This window comes from Cyprinodon variegatus, unplaced genomic scaffold (genome assembly GCF_000732505.1).
Source record: "Cyprinodon variegatus isolate N-32 unplaced genomic scaffold, C_variegatus-1.0 Scaffold122, whole genome shotgun sequence".
Taxonomy (NCBI): Eukaryota; Metazoa; Chordata; class Actinopteri; order Cyprinodontiformes; family Cyprinodontidae; genus Cyprinodon; species Cyprinodon variegatus.
This window is the reverse complement of record NW_015150575.1, coordinates 307,567-320,776: the sequence shown is the minus strand read 5'-3', so window position 1 is coordinate 320,776 and position 13,210 is coordinate 307,567. Positions and strand designations below refer to the sequence as shown.

Below are 13,210 nucleotides of genomic sequence, written 5' to 3'. Positions count from 1 at the left end.
AATTATCTATAGATTTTTCCAAGACTGTAAGTGAACTAAACATTCAGCTGTCACATAAAGAAAAAAATCCTATTTTTCTTTCCCTCCAGAACCACACAGGTCACCTGGACATGGGTCACTACACAGCTGTCTGCTACAACTCGCTGCTGGGGATGTGGCACTGCTTTGATGACGCTCTCGTCAGGGAGGTGCAAGAGAAACTCGTACAGTCTCCAAATGCTTATGTTCTGTTCTACATGCATAAGCCATTCTATAAACCAAAGATCCAGGGACTCTGAGCTCTCCATTCTGAGGGAAGCATAAAAAGCTCATAAATATTTGCTTGTTGTCCGGCAGGTCCCCATAGGATGAAAAAAATAAAAATGAAAAATACAAGGGTCAACTGTAATGAATGGTCCACATTCTAACCAGGTTCAAACTGACAAAGAAGCAGAGTTCATTTGAAGCAGGTTTAATAAATAGTCATACAAGTTATTCTGAGGTTAATATAGTTATGTTAAATGATCGGTATTTAGAGCATTGATAAGAAAAGAATGAATAAAAGACAAAAATGATAAGTTTATGCTAGGCCATAAAAGTTTACTTAGCAGTAGATAAATCCTTCAAATCCAAATCTTTGCTCCATTTAGAAGCAAAATCAGTCTCATTTGTCATTTCTCCCATAAATCCTTTGGTCGGCCAGACAAGCAGCCGAAGCTGACGATGAGATCCAGTCTTCATGTCATCAGGCTCAGTAAACAACAAACAAAATCTTAGAAATTAAATAAAAAATACCATCTATCCCAGCATGTCTCCCTCTTAATAGTGTTTGATTATGACAAATCTGAAGGTGATTATGATAAATCGGAGTAGACATAAGATCCCAGGATCAGCATCCATTGAAAGAATTCTGGGATGGAAACACAGGTCAGTTGTTAAAGAGTGTGTTCTACATAAACAACTTAAAGCGATCGCATTTTGAATGTGCAAAAATGTGGCTAATATGAACAAGCAACAGGCAAATTTCCCTCGAAAAAAAAAAAAACAACAACCCCAAAACAAACAGGAAAAGAAAATCCCACTGTCTCCCTTCACAGGTTATACAGTCAGAGCCATAAAGCACATGGTCTGTTCTCATTTATATGGTCCTTTTTAACTAGTTGCTACCTTTAAGAAGAAGAAAAAAAAAAAGAATTTGGTCGATAGACAAAACCTGAAATAATTCACAGAAGCGTAGCTAAGAATGTACATGCCATTGAACTCCTAGCCCTGCATACGCTTTTGCTGCCATCGGTACAGAGTACAACAGAAAGGAAGGAATCAGCCGTGAAACGGAACTATGGTAAAGAAGTCAGATTAGCATTGATTTAGTCTCTGGATGATCAGTAATGTTTACAGGCAGCATCATTTTAGCTAAAAGGTCCTCTAGTAGCTGAAGCATTGCACAGTGTGCCTCCACCTTCACCAATCACTCCCACACCAGGTTCTCAAAGTCCCTGGGTCGTCCCCTCACCGTCAACATACATGACCGATCACCCTCAACTAATGTGCGCCGGCATCTTCGCAGAGCTGAGATTTTGTAAAGAAAACAACCTCTAGGCTTAAGCGAAGCTGCGTGGTGTTTATTTTCTGCCATTTGTCTCCCAGCACCGTCACAGAGTGGAGTAAAACAGGATGTAGGCTGCGGAAGACTTGACTGAAGACGAGGAGATTTCAGTCACTTCGTGGTCATCGAATTTGTACCAGCGCTGTTTGAGGGAGTTCTTGCAATAGGCAGTGTAGTGGCCGCCGTCTAAGCCACCGTAGTGATTCTGCAGCAGAGGAAAGAAAGGTTCATTTAATGCTCATGGAAACCCTAAAGCAGTTAGGTGTCATTGCTACTTACAGAAACTCCATAAAGGTTGTATCTCTTTAGGGTCTGCTTAGGTCCAATAACATACTGAGCCAGGTCCAGGCCATCTAGAGGAAAATCTACAGATGTTTGTAGCTTTTGCTTCCATCTACCTTCATAAGAGAACCTGCAGAAATAAAACCCATCATAGACAGTGACAAATAGATTTAGGGTAAATTTCTTAAACGCCTTCAAAAAGTTCAGCTCCGGTAGCATCTACGGACCGTTTCAAGTGCACCAGGACGATAGGAGGAACCTTCCAGATCTCCAGCTTCTTGGTGGAATCTCTGTGAGCTTTGCAGTGTCTGCAGAACACCTTGTTGTTGTCTGTGAGTTTTTCTTCTTTAGAGAATAATCTCAGACAGTCCTGTCAACAAATCCATTAAAAAAGAAAAATCAATCTCAAAATGCAAGACATCTTAGGTTTATTTTTCCCGTTTACAATTTACAACCAGCATTTTTTTTTACCCACAGATTCCTTTTTTGCCTCATTCCACTTTCATCTCGTAACTCTGAACAAACCATTTTGTATCCATGGACTAACACAGGGTCTGACAAATAATGTGTTGCAAGAAAGCATTTTATGGAATTAATAACATAAATGCTTATAAAACAATCCTTAATATTCTAAACCCACTCATAATTTAATCCATATTTCCAAAACGTTTTTTGTGCTCCGGAAAACCGCACTGCACAGGAAAGAACACTAGGTGGCAGCATTGTAATTTGTGAAGTCATAAATACTTCCAATCGCCTCATTTTCAGACTAGGAAGTTTACATTTTTTCACAAGTTAAATGATTCATCTAAGCTAACAAACAAATATTAATAAGAGGAAAATGTACGCTTTGTATTGACCTGAGATCCTACAGACAAAAGAAGTCTTCACCATTCAGTAGATTTTGAGAACTCCTATTGTATATTGTCAATTAAAGATGCAAACTCCAATAAAAAAAGTATTTAAGACATACATTTAAGGCGTGACCTACCTGCAGGGAGCACTTGCTGGTGGAGGCCAGAGGCAGCGACAGGTACATGAAGGTCTCAAATGTGCGTGACTTGCGGTGGCAGGTCAGACACTGCACCGTGGACTTGAACTGGCCCTGGAACAGAGCTACGATGATGGATTCATTCAGCAACTTGTGTTTGCTCCAGGCCAGGTTTGCTGCGGTCTGGTCGTCCAGATGGTCGTTTTCTTCCTCCTTGTAACGCTTCCTGTTGTCGGCCTGAAAACAGATATGCGAGAAAAGAAAGCTATATAGTTATAAACAAGATTTGTAAGGAAAACACCCTCCTGGTTCAATTAAAGCTGATGGAAAAGACCCGATGGACTTGTTGCTTCTATAGTATATTATTAAACACTGCCTGGCCAAAAATACAATTAGCCCATCTAATTAATCAATCAGGTAAAAGTGCTCCTGCTTATTTCTCAAAATTATCATCTCTCAGATTAACACTGATTGAAACATGATGATAATGGGTGAATTTCCTGAGTTAATAGGAATGAAGGAAGCATAAATAATCAAATTCACATATAAATTAAACACAACTATGTCCACACCTTTACTAGATTATTGTCCTTTGGGATTTGCTGGAGAGCTAACATCATGAATGCCACATCTGCATGGAAATAAGCGTAAGCAAAGTGAAACGGGTTCATGTTGACAGCAGGGTTCATGTTTTGGTTGGGCAGTGTGCATGAGCTCCATCAGCATGCAGATCAACAACTCAGAGAGGCAGGGAAATATACGGTGCCTTGCAGAAGTTTTCACACCTTTTGAACTCTTTACATTTTGTGACACAAACATACATTTTTATTATTTTTTTTGACATTTTATATAAATCAAGGTAGTTTAGAAATGAATCCTAGAGTGAAGATATTGTTCTTATCCTTTTAATAAATAAAAATGAGAAAAGTCTTGTATTCATTTGTATTCTTTTTTTTACTGTGATGTTTAAATAAAATTCAATGCAATCAAATGGGCTCAAAAATGATTGAATAAGAAAATGAAAGTTAATCTATATGAACGTTAAATAATAAACGACGCTCATTCAAAAGGGCGTCGTCCGTTTCAATTTGCATGTTGTCTAAGCAAAAACAAGGCTTTGTTGGGCTACTGTATAAAGCAACTCAATGCTATTTCTGACATTTGAATTGATAAAGCTTCCTGGATGGGGAGCGAAACGTTTTCAAACTTGGAAACAAAGTCCAGTGGATTGTTTTTAAACTTTTTTGGAAAGTTAAGTAATAAATGATCAAATTGCTTTGTGAAAGCCTTGGAAGAACATAGATGAGCTATAAGCCTACAAAGATATAATGGATCCATTCAGACGTGCAGCCAAAAGGCCCAAACTAACACAAGGTAAAACGAAGAAATTTGGTTGTTGAATTATTGATTGCAAGAAAGAATTCCCATCTGCCAGGTAGAAACATGAGGGAAGTGATCAGATTCAATGTTCTTCTTCCACTTTATAGTTTTTCACCATTTTATCACATAAAACTCCCATAATATACATGAAAGTTGCTGAATGATATTCTACTAAACATAAAGAGGTCAACAATTATTAGTACTTTTGCAAGGCGGTTCGGGTGGCAGATTGTTTATATAATCATCAAAAAAAGGTGAACATCTGGAAAAAGGCTAAATGGGCTCTGGAGTGAATCATGAAGATGGCAGAGGGGTCAAATAATCATGCTAAAGGAATGGGATATAATGGAGATTGGGTTATGAGAAATTAACTCCAGTAGCTGCTCCCTACTTTCATCTTCTCAATCAAACTTCAAAATTCAACTAGGAACAAGTCTATGCAAATATCAAGCCATGCATGATTAATGAAGTGAAAAAAAACAGGTTTAGGGACAAAGATACCGAATTCCTTTTGTAAAACTTCAATATTTTTTTTTTCTGTTTGAACAAACATGAAGCAATTAGCATTTAGCATGCACAGAGGTTCTGAAGGAGCGTCAAACCGGACAGATGCAGACATGGCACATTCACACTCCTGCAGGACCAAAAACACACAACTATTTACTTACTCTCTAAATTATCATCAAAATGAGACTCAGTGAAAAACACAAAAAAAAAAATATATACAGAAAGAACAAAAAACACATTTTAAGCCGGTTCCAGGAAGACTAACAAAATATATTTTTTTATTGCTTAAGCTGTTGTTGACTCATCTTTCTGTTTACGTTTTCATAAACCAAACCAGAGGCCGTTTCCAGTATCAAGTATAAGTTTGTGCTCTACCTTGTTGAGGTCTTCATGGAGCCCATCCATGAGGAACAGAAGCAGCTCCTGGGAGTCCTGCTGGTCATAGCCTGCAAACTGATCATTGATCTTTCCTATGGTGTTCTTGAAATCCCGCGGACTGATGCACTTGTACAGACCGGCCCACAGGGCTTTCATGATTACTCCAAACTCCTCTGCAACCTCCCCTTTATGGCCAAGGATGTTAGACCTGGCAGAGAGAGGAAACAGGGATAAACTCAAAGCACTTTACACTGGATAGCGTAGTTCCAACTGTTCAAGACCTCACCTGTTGATGTCGCTAAGGTAGCCGTTGTTATTAAAGTACTCAGCCATGCCAGGAGTGTTGCAGAGACACTGCAGGATGGAGTTCATATAGCAGGTGTTCCCCAGGTTACGCAGACCAGTAAGCGACGCACCTAAACCTCCAAATGAAGGATTCAGGTTGCGAATCTTTGCAGCAGATGGACGCACACTCTCCACTTTAGAATAAACCTTTACAGTGGGAGGTCTGGAAGCACAGAGAAAGGTTATTTTACCAGAGCAGAGCCTATGTTACACTGTAAAAACAAGAGAAAGCCTAGATTATAATTTTTATGTGAGATTCCCCCTTATCAGGTTTGAGTCAATTTGCACTCTTCATTCCATATTGTGTGGCAAACAGTCATAGCCGACGCAAAGATAACTCAAAGCTTTAAAGCCATGCATGAAACCACCAGGGAATTCTATCTGATCTTAGAAACCAAAAATTTTACTTAAAAAAAATTCCTAAAATAACAGGAACATAAACATAAAAGAAAATGATAATTTTTACATTTTGCAAGTTGAAAACTGGTCAAATTTAATCCAAACACGATAAAATGATTTATCTTAATCAACAAAATAACCGAAAACTACAAACCTCATGTTGAAAAATTTCAAGTCTGCTTCACAAAAAGCAAATTTTAGCACAAACAGATCAAGACAGATTCAATATCTAGTCATACGGAAGCCGAGAGCGATCGTGTCCCTTCGATACTTTTTCACTGTGGTTTTCTCAAGAAAATTAGTTAACTTTGTCATTATTTAAGGATAACAAAAACGAGTTTCTCGTGATAACGAGATTATAATAAAGACAACAGAAGCAGTCTTCTTGTCATAACGAGATGATTGGTGTGTGTTAAAACTGATTACATCCTTCAATACCATGGCAGCAGGAGAGGATTTATAAGTATAAAGGGCAGATTATACTTCTGCTCGCTTGGGTCTCTTAGGTCTGGTCGCGAACCAGTTTTGCTGGTATGCTTCTGCACCGTTGGTCTGGAATTTCTAGGGACGCACAGCATTTTCCAGCAATAGCGCAAGGGGGAGCGTATTCGAGAACTCGCAAGAACTTCTTTGGCAGCGCCGGCGGGGTTGTTTAATTTCTAAAACAACATGTCTGAGGCATCAAACAAGTGGTTGTACTTCCTAACCTCCTCGATCAACCTTTCATCGTGGTTATCCATTGTTGTTATTACTCCACTGTTTTTAAAAAATGGCGCGCCCCGGAACTGAATCGAGAAGGATGACCACACAGACAGCCGGAAAGGCATACCAAGGACCAATCACAGCTGCAGCAATTCTGCTTGAGGTCTGCGCGGATTTGCAACCGTCCGACGCGTAGTGAGGATTTATTTGAGGTGCGCGTCAACGGTTGCAAAACCTCAACGCGGGGGGCGTGGTCGCGCACAGAGACAGATTTGACGGTTGCAGAGGCAATGCCCCAGAAGTTATGGCAGCCTAAGTGTAATTCTGTAAATAATCCTGTGTTTAACTTTTAGGTAATGAGACGACGTTGGTTTGATAATTTGCTTTCGCTTCTGATTCATAAGTATTTAAACCTATGTCTCTGGCACCTTAACGCCGATGTTTTCTGTACAGCCCCGGTGTTACGCCTGAAAGAGCTATAAGATGCATTAACCCCCAAAATGAGTCCAGATTAAAGATTTTTATTAAAGAACAGTCAGATTTGTTTCTACTTTATTCCATGCAATCCAATCATCCACCACGACCTGAAAACGAGTGAAAAGAAAGAGGAACCGCAGGCATGGATGTATTGGGAATCCAGGGCTGTTGGCCAGCCTCATTCATTATTCATGCAGGTTAATCATCTTATTATCTCAAGAAGTCAACTGTTCTCTCGTGATAACGAGGTAATTATCTTGTTATCTCGAGAAAACAATTAATGGTTTAACCATGATAACAAGTTAGTTAGGTCATTATCTCGAGAAGGCAAAGGAAAAAAAGTTAAGTGTGACCGCTCTGAGCGTTTATACTAGTCATGAGAGAATGCAGTTAAAAAGTTTTCAACTAGAGAAGTAGAGCCAGAAAGAGACTAATATGAAAACTGATTCTGACGTGTAAATCTGAACTAAAATAATCTGTTACACAAAGATCAACAAACTAAGAGGCAATTCTAATGGAACCTCTATCCATCCCAAATCAAATGGGCACTAGGGCCTTGTAGTAATGGTTGGAAAGATGAGCAGAAATGTCTAAACTTACTTGGTCTCTCTGTTGATGGTGGGTATGACAGCAGCGGTGGAGGGGGTGGTGGCCTTTTTCTGTGTCTCCTCTCGCAATTCCTGGCTAATGTCCGGAGAAGAGTAGGAGCGTTTCAGCTTAGACTGTTCCCGCTCTCGCTCGTTGCTTGTGTCGGGCTCAGCGGGCCTCTGTGACCTTGGTTTGGGGGTTGGCGGGGTGGAGGGTGGGGTCTGAGGGACGGTGACCTCGGGGGGGTAAAGGTGGACGCGGTTTGTAGGGGAGTGGTAGTATCTGTAGGTACCCGTCACTGTGTCCAGGAACTAAACAGAAATGGGAATAAACATTTTTCAAAAAGTTCCTCAGTTCAAACATAAATGTCTTATTATTTAAATAGAAATTTTAATTGACGTCATATTTGAACTATGACTATAAGATACCTTCATCCAGCCATCAGGGAGGCCTGGCACACTCCTACCCATTTCCTCACTCCTTGCCCTGGTCAGAGGCTCCCTCTGTGAAGCAAACACAACATTCACATACATGTTGAGTTTTAAATCGGTTTCTTTGTTATTTAAAAAAGAAAGTCGTTTTAATTCTAGATCTAATGATGTATAGATTTGGTTTTGTTGATCACAAAAAACAAAAACATTACTTAATTCAATAAAAACATTCATCCATTTTGTCAAAAATAAACATTTTGATCATTTTCAACAATTGTAATTGTGGTTTTGTATGTAGATGTTTCACACCAGAGTCATTTTCTTCAAAACTTTGAGAGCCAAAAGCTTGTTGCAGGTCTTTACAGTAACCTATGTGAGGAAAAACTCTTACTTCTACTATCACGCATGGATCTGCATGCTAGCTGCAAGTCTCTCCTCCCTTCTTTGTGGCAGCAAACCTACTTGAAGTGTATGATGCCACCTAAAGGGCTGGAGTTAGAAATATAGCTTCTCACTCTTGTTGAATATAATGTGGCAAACATTCAGTGCGTCAAACATTGCAATATATTGTAAATGCAATTAATTGCCAATTAGTTTCAAATGAGAATTGCAATGAACCCGAGTGCCATTATTCAGAATTTAAGAACATTTGGAACAATGGATGATCCTCTTGAAGGGATGCCAGCCGATCAAAATTACTTGAAAATGTCCCCATGACTTATCCTGGAAGTCACAAAATCTAACTTCATCAGTGAGGGTAAGTATTATGATTAAACTAAAAAGGAATGGGCTAATATGGTCTCAATAGTAGTGTGATGCATGAGCCTGTGTTCCATGTACTATCTAGATGCTAATTCAATAAAACACAAAGTTTACTCTCTACTAGAAAATCCTAAAGAACACCGTTAGGTTCATGACCTCAACGCCAACCCAATTTGGATTATGCAGAAGAACAACGATTTAACAATTCTATCTTGGAACACCTCAAATGAAACGTTATAAAGGTTTTAAAATGGCCAAGTCAATATCTTGACTGAAATCTATGAGAATAATATATCTATTAAATGATTCATAAGCAGATAGCAAAAGGTTCCTTAAAGAATATATTTTTTTACAGAATTAAACCAGGTGAAACTCAAACTTTTCCACTTGAGGAGTTCTGGATAGAGCAGTTTGTAAGACGAAAACATTTAACATATTTTTTTTAACACTTTTCATATAGTGTAATTACTGCTCTAGGTGGGTCACTATGTCAGCTAAAGACATATTTTACAGTCTCTATACTCCAGAGACACCAAACTAGTTGACAATTATTTCAATAATCGATCAATCACAGTTAATCCAATTGTTTCAGCCCTAGTTGACATTCTTTACCATGGCATGTAAACTTGTTATTTTTACTTGAAAACCCTCCAATGAGGCTGAGTTGAAACAGTCCTGCAAATAGGAGTGGGTCAAAATGCTTCTAGAGAGACAAAAGAATAATTATAATTACTTAAAATGATACGTTTCTATAACCCAGAGTCAGGTGGATTTGGGCAGCTTTACCCAGGACAAAAAAAGAAATTTAAACATTCCTATTATTCAGCCTTTCCTTTGCATATGAATCAGCAAACCTGAACTTTAGAGCATAAAGAGTCTCACCTTGATTTCAGTGACGATGTGGTTGGGAGCCGGAGAATCCAGAGACATGCTCTTCGAAGGCGTGTCAGGGTTTTGTTCTTTCCCCCTCCTCTCACCGTCATTGCACACTTTGTTCTCCTTGTCTTCCTCTTCCTCTGCCTTCTGCCTTTCCAGTTTCTTCTTCTCCTGATGTCGTTTTTCCTCATCTTCCTTCTTCCTCCTTTCGCTCTCCTCCCTTTCCTTCAGCTCCTTCTCCTTCAGTTCCTTCTCCTGCCTCTCCTCTTCCAAACGACGCTCCTGGTTCCGTTTTTCCTGTTCCTTCCTCGCCTTCTCCATCACTGCCACCGCCTCGGAGTGTATCTGCTGTTGTTCGTCTTTGGACAGAGAATTGCTGGGGATGAGTGGAGGTTTAGCAGAGCGATCAGGGATAATTGGGCCGTTCTGAGTGAAATCTTTCGCAGACCGGTTCTGACTGGTCTTGGTTTGATCAGCGGGTTTCTTGGCTCGGTCAAACTGAAAAGAAAACAACTAATGAGGACTAATTGAACAAACATATATTTCTGAAAATAAAAGCTAGATCGTTAAATTACCTGGGGGAACATTCTGGCTGTAGCAGGCGATTGACTGGCTGCAGGGTCTGACCCAGAATTTGTCAAGCCTGTAACAGGGATGTCTACAGCGTCTGGGAACCTGTCAGCAATCATGGAGGTTTTGGATTTTGGCGGCTCAGCAGGTGAGACTCCATTCACCAGAGCAGGAGCTGGTGATTCTTGAGGCTCAGAAGAAATCTCCGGCTCAGGTGGAGTCGGGGGCTTCGGTTCCTCCAAAGATGGGTAACTGAAGTTCACTGTTTGAAACGTGAAATTTAAACATATTTAAACAATAAAAATAAAAACACCACACTGTTTTAGCTTTTATAGATTTTCTTTAGTCCACCAAGATTGTTACAGAGAAAACCAACCTGGTTGTTAATCAAAGAACCAGATTGGTTTTCCATAATTAGGGATCCAGTCAATACGTCTTATCCAGTAAATGTTTGATCATCTGCTTTGTTTTATATTTTGTTGCAGATGACAGTGAGAGGAGATAATTTAACCACAAAACACTTAATCTCAGTATCTCTGCAAAGTCCATCCATCCATCCACTTCTTCTGTTTATCCGGTGTCGGGTCGTGGGGGTAGCAGCTTCAGTAGGGAGGCCCAGACGTCCCTCTCCCCAACCACTTGGGCCAACTCCTCCGGGGGAATCCCAAGGCTTTCCAAGGCCAGCCGAGAAACAAAGTCTCTCCAGCGTGTCCTGGGTCTCCTCCTGGTGGGACGTGCCTGGAACACCTCACCAGGGAGACATCCAGGAGGCATCCTAACCAGATGCCCGAGCCACCTCAACTGGCTCCTCTCGATGTGGACGAGCAGCGGCTCTACTCCAAGTCCCCCCCGGATGACTGAGCTCCTCACCCTATCTCTAAGGGAGAGCCCAGACACACTACGGAGAAAACTCATTTCAGCCGCTTGTGAACGGGATCTCATTCTTTCACTCATGAACCAAAGCTCATGACCATAGATGAGGGTGGGAACGTAGATCGACCGGTAAATTGAGAGCTTTGCCTTTTGACTCAGCTTTCTCTTCACCACAACAGACCGCAGCGCACGCTTCACAGCAGACGCCCCACCAATCCGCCCATCGATCTCCCGCTCCATCTTCATCTCATTCAGGAACAAGACCCCAAGATGCTTTAACTCCTCCACTAGGGGCAGCACATCCTCCCCAACCCGGAGAAGGTACTCTACCCTTTTCCGACTCAAGACAATGGTCTGGAGTCATGATCTCTGCAAAGTGATGTCTGAATATCACAGCCTTTTACTAATTACTGGTGGTTCAAAGACGTTCCAGTGTTTTCTATGCTTCATAATCCTATTGATCTGATCTCTGATCAGTAGCAATTCAAGATTACTAACACAGTACATTTAATAACAACTGGCATCAGCCAAAGTGCTGCACACACATGAAAACAATATTGCTAATTCAACAAACACAAATACTATACATAATGGGAGGAAAAGAATTTCATGCTGTAAGAAATCCCAGAGATTGTGTTTTTTATGTTGGCTCTTAAAACATAATCCATAACTCAAAGTTGAAGCCTGTCTACACACAACTGGACATTAGAGCCACGAGGGGGCAAATAAGACTGCAAGAGACCAGACAAATATGCTGTTGCCTTCCCATTTAGAGCCTTATAGGTCAACAATAAAACCTTCAAATCAAATTAAAGAATACAAGGAACCAACAAAGACAAACAAGCACTGGTGAGATATGTCCAGGCTTTTTTGTTTGTGATAAAAGACAAGCTGCTGTGATCTGAACCAGCTGCAGCCATGACAGGCTGGCCTGGCCAACACCAACATACAAAAAACAGCAGTTATCAAGTTGAGAAGTAATGAAAGCATGAATCCCACATTAAAATTTATTCACTTTGGGCAAAATTCTCAATTTAAAAAATCTTTTTATGACAAAACTAATCTGTTTCTAAAGGCCAGAATCAAGAATTACTACAAGATTTTTCATGTGAGATTTTACAAAATGCTAGAGACATCAGAAGAAGCAGTTAAACCAATTAAAAAACACACATACACAAGCCTCTCATATATAGATTTAATATTTAAAGATTCTTTAGAATTAACACTCAATTCTGCTAATTTCTTTAAATGCCTGTTTTCAAAACAGTAAGTTATGGACAATACACTAAACCAACAGGTGGAAATGTTAGAGTAAAGCTTATTTAACTTATTATTTGTAAAAGCAGATTCACACATGGGCGGGTTATACTCACACTGAGGAAGGCTGTTGGTAATAGTTTGCCTCGGGGGTCGGACTTTAGCGTTGGTCGTGTACATTGGGTAAAACAGCAGCCAGTTCTCATAGCCCCCCTCCAGTATCAGTGGCTCACTACGCATAATGGTTAGGCTGTCCCACTGTAAAGTGTTTATAAAAACACTGGTATTAATCTGAAACTTTTTCTGTTTCATGCATAAATGACAGACACACAATGCAGCAAAGACATACTTACCTTATAAATGGCATCTTTTAGACTTTGCAAGGTGGTGCCTAACTTAAGGTCAGAGGCAGAATTAAACCAGTCCAGCAGGACCACATAATCCACCAAACCTCGCCTCTTCCAGTGATCTTTGGATCCGTCGGGCAACTTTGCCTCAATCTGATTCACAGTGATTCTGAAAAGTTTTTTTGGGGAAAAAAAAAAACAGGTTAAGACGTCAGACCGAAAGAAAAAAAAAAGTTAAATACAAAAAAGAAAAGAAAGATAGAACAGAAATCAAACTATACATGGTCCTATTATATCAGTTCGCAAAACCTTTGGAATGGATTGGTTCCCTCTGGACAGCGGCTGGAGATCAACAGTTTTGAGTGATTTGTGTCAAATACTCAAGAGAGGCAGACAATGCAAATGTTAAAGTTTATGACTGTTGAATCAATGGCAGATGGGCATTACAGGGATTTCCATG

At 40.1% G+C, this 13,210-nt stretch overlaps 2 protein-coding genes across 2 annotated transcripts in view; one reads left to right on the top strand and one right to left on the bottom strand.

The window, feature by feature from the left end:
• usp50 (ubiquitin specific peptidase 50) overlaps nt 1-278 on the top strand; it is a 6,810-nt gene extending 6,532 nt beyond the window's left edge. Inside the window, exon 7 of the mRNA XM_015375601.1 lies at nt 90-278. Within this exon, the coding sequence (XP_015231087.1) occupies nt 90-278 (189 nt within the window). The remainder of the gene's footprint in view (nt 1-89) is intronic.
• A 151-nt stretch (nt 279-429) lies between these two features.
• usp8 (ubiquitin specific peptidase 8) overlaps nt 430-13,210 on the bottom strand; it is a 23,096-nt gene continuing 10,315 nt past the window's right edge. The window contains exons 9-18 of the mRNA XM_015375600.1: nt 10,279-10,535; nt 9,710-10,201; nt 8,063-8,137; nt 7,647-7,945; nt 5,410-5,631; nt 5,121-5,331; nt 2,859-3,095; nt 2,095-2,237; nt 1,865-1,997; nt 430-1,790 (exon numbers count right to left, since the gene is read on the bottom strand). Coding sequence (XP_015231086.1) covers nt 1,632-1,790; nt 1,865-1,997; nt 2,095-2,237; nt 2,859-3,095; nt 5,121-5,331; nt 5,410-5,631; nt 7,647-7,945; nt 8,063-8,137; nt 9,710-10,201; nt 10,279-10,535 — 2,228 coding nt within the window. The 3' untranslated portion in view covers nt 430-1,631. The remainder of the gene's footprint in view (nt 1,791-1,864; nt 1,998-2,094; nt 2,238-2,858; nt 3,096-5,120; nt 5,332-5,409; nt 5,632-7,646; nt 7,946-8,062; nt 8,138-9,709; nt 10,202-10,278; nt 10,536-13,210) is intronic.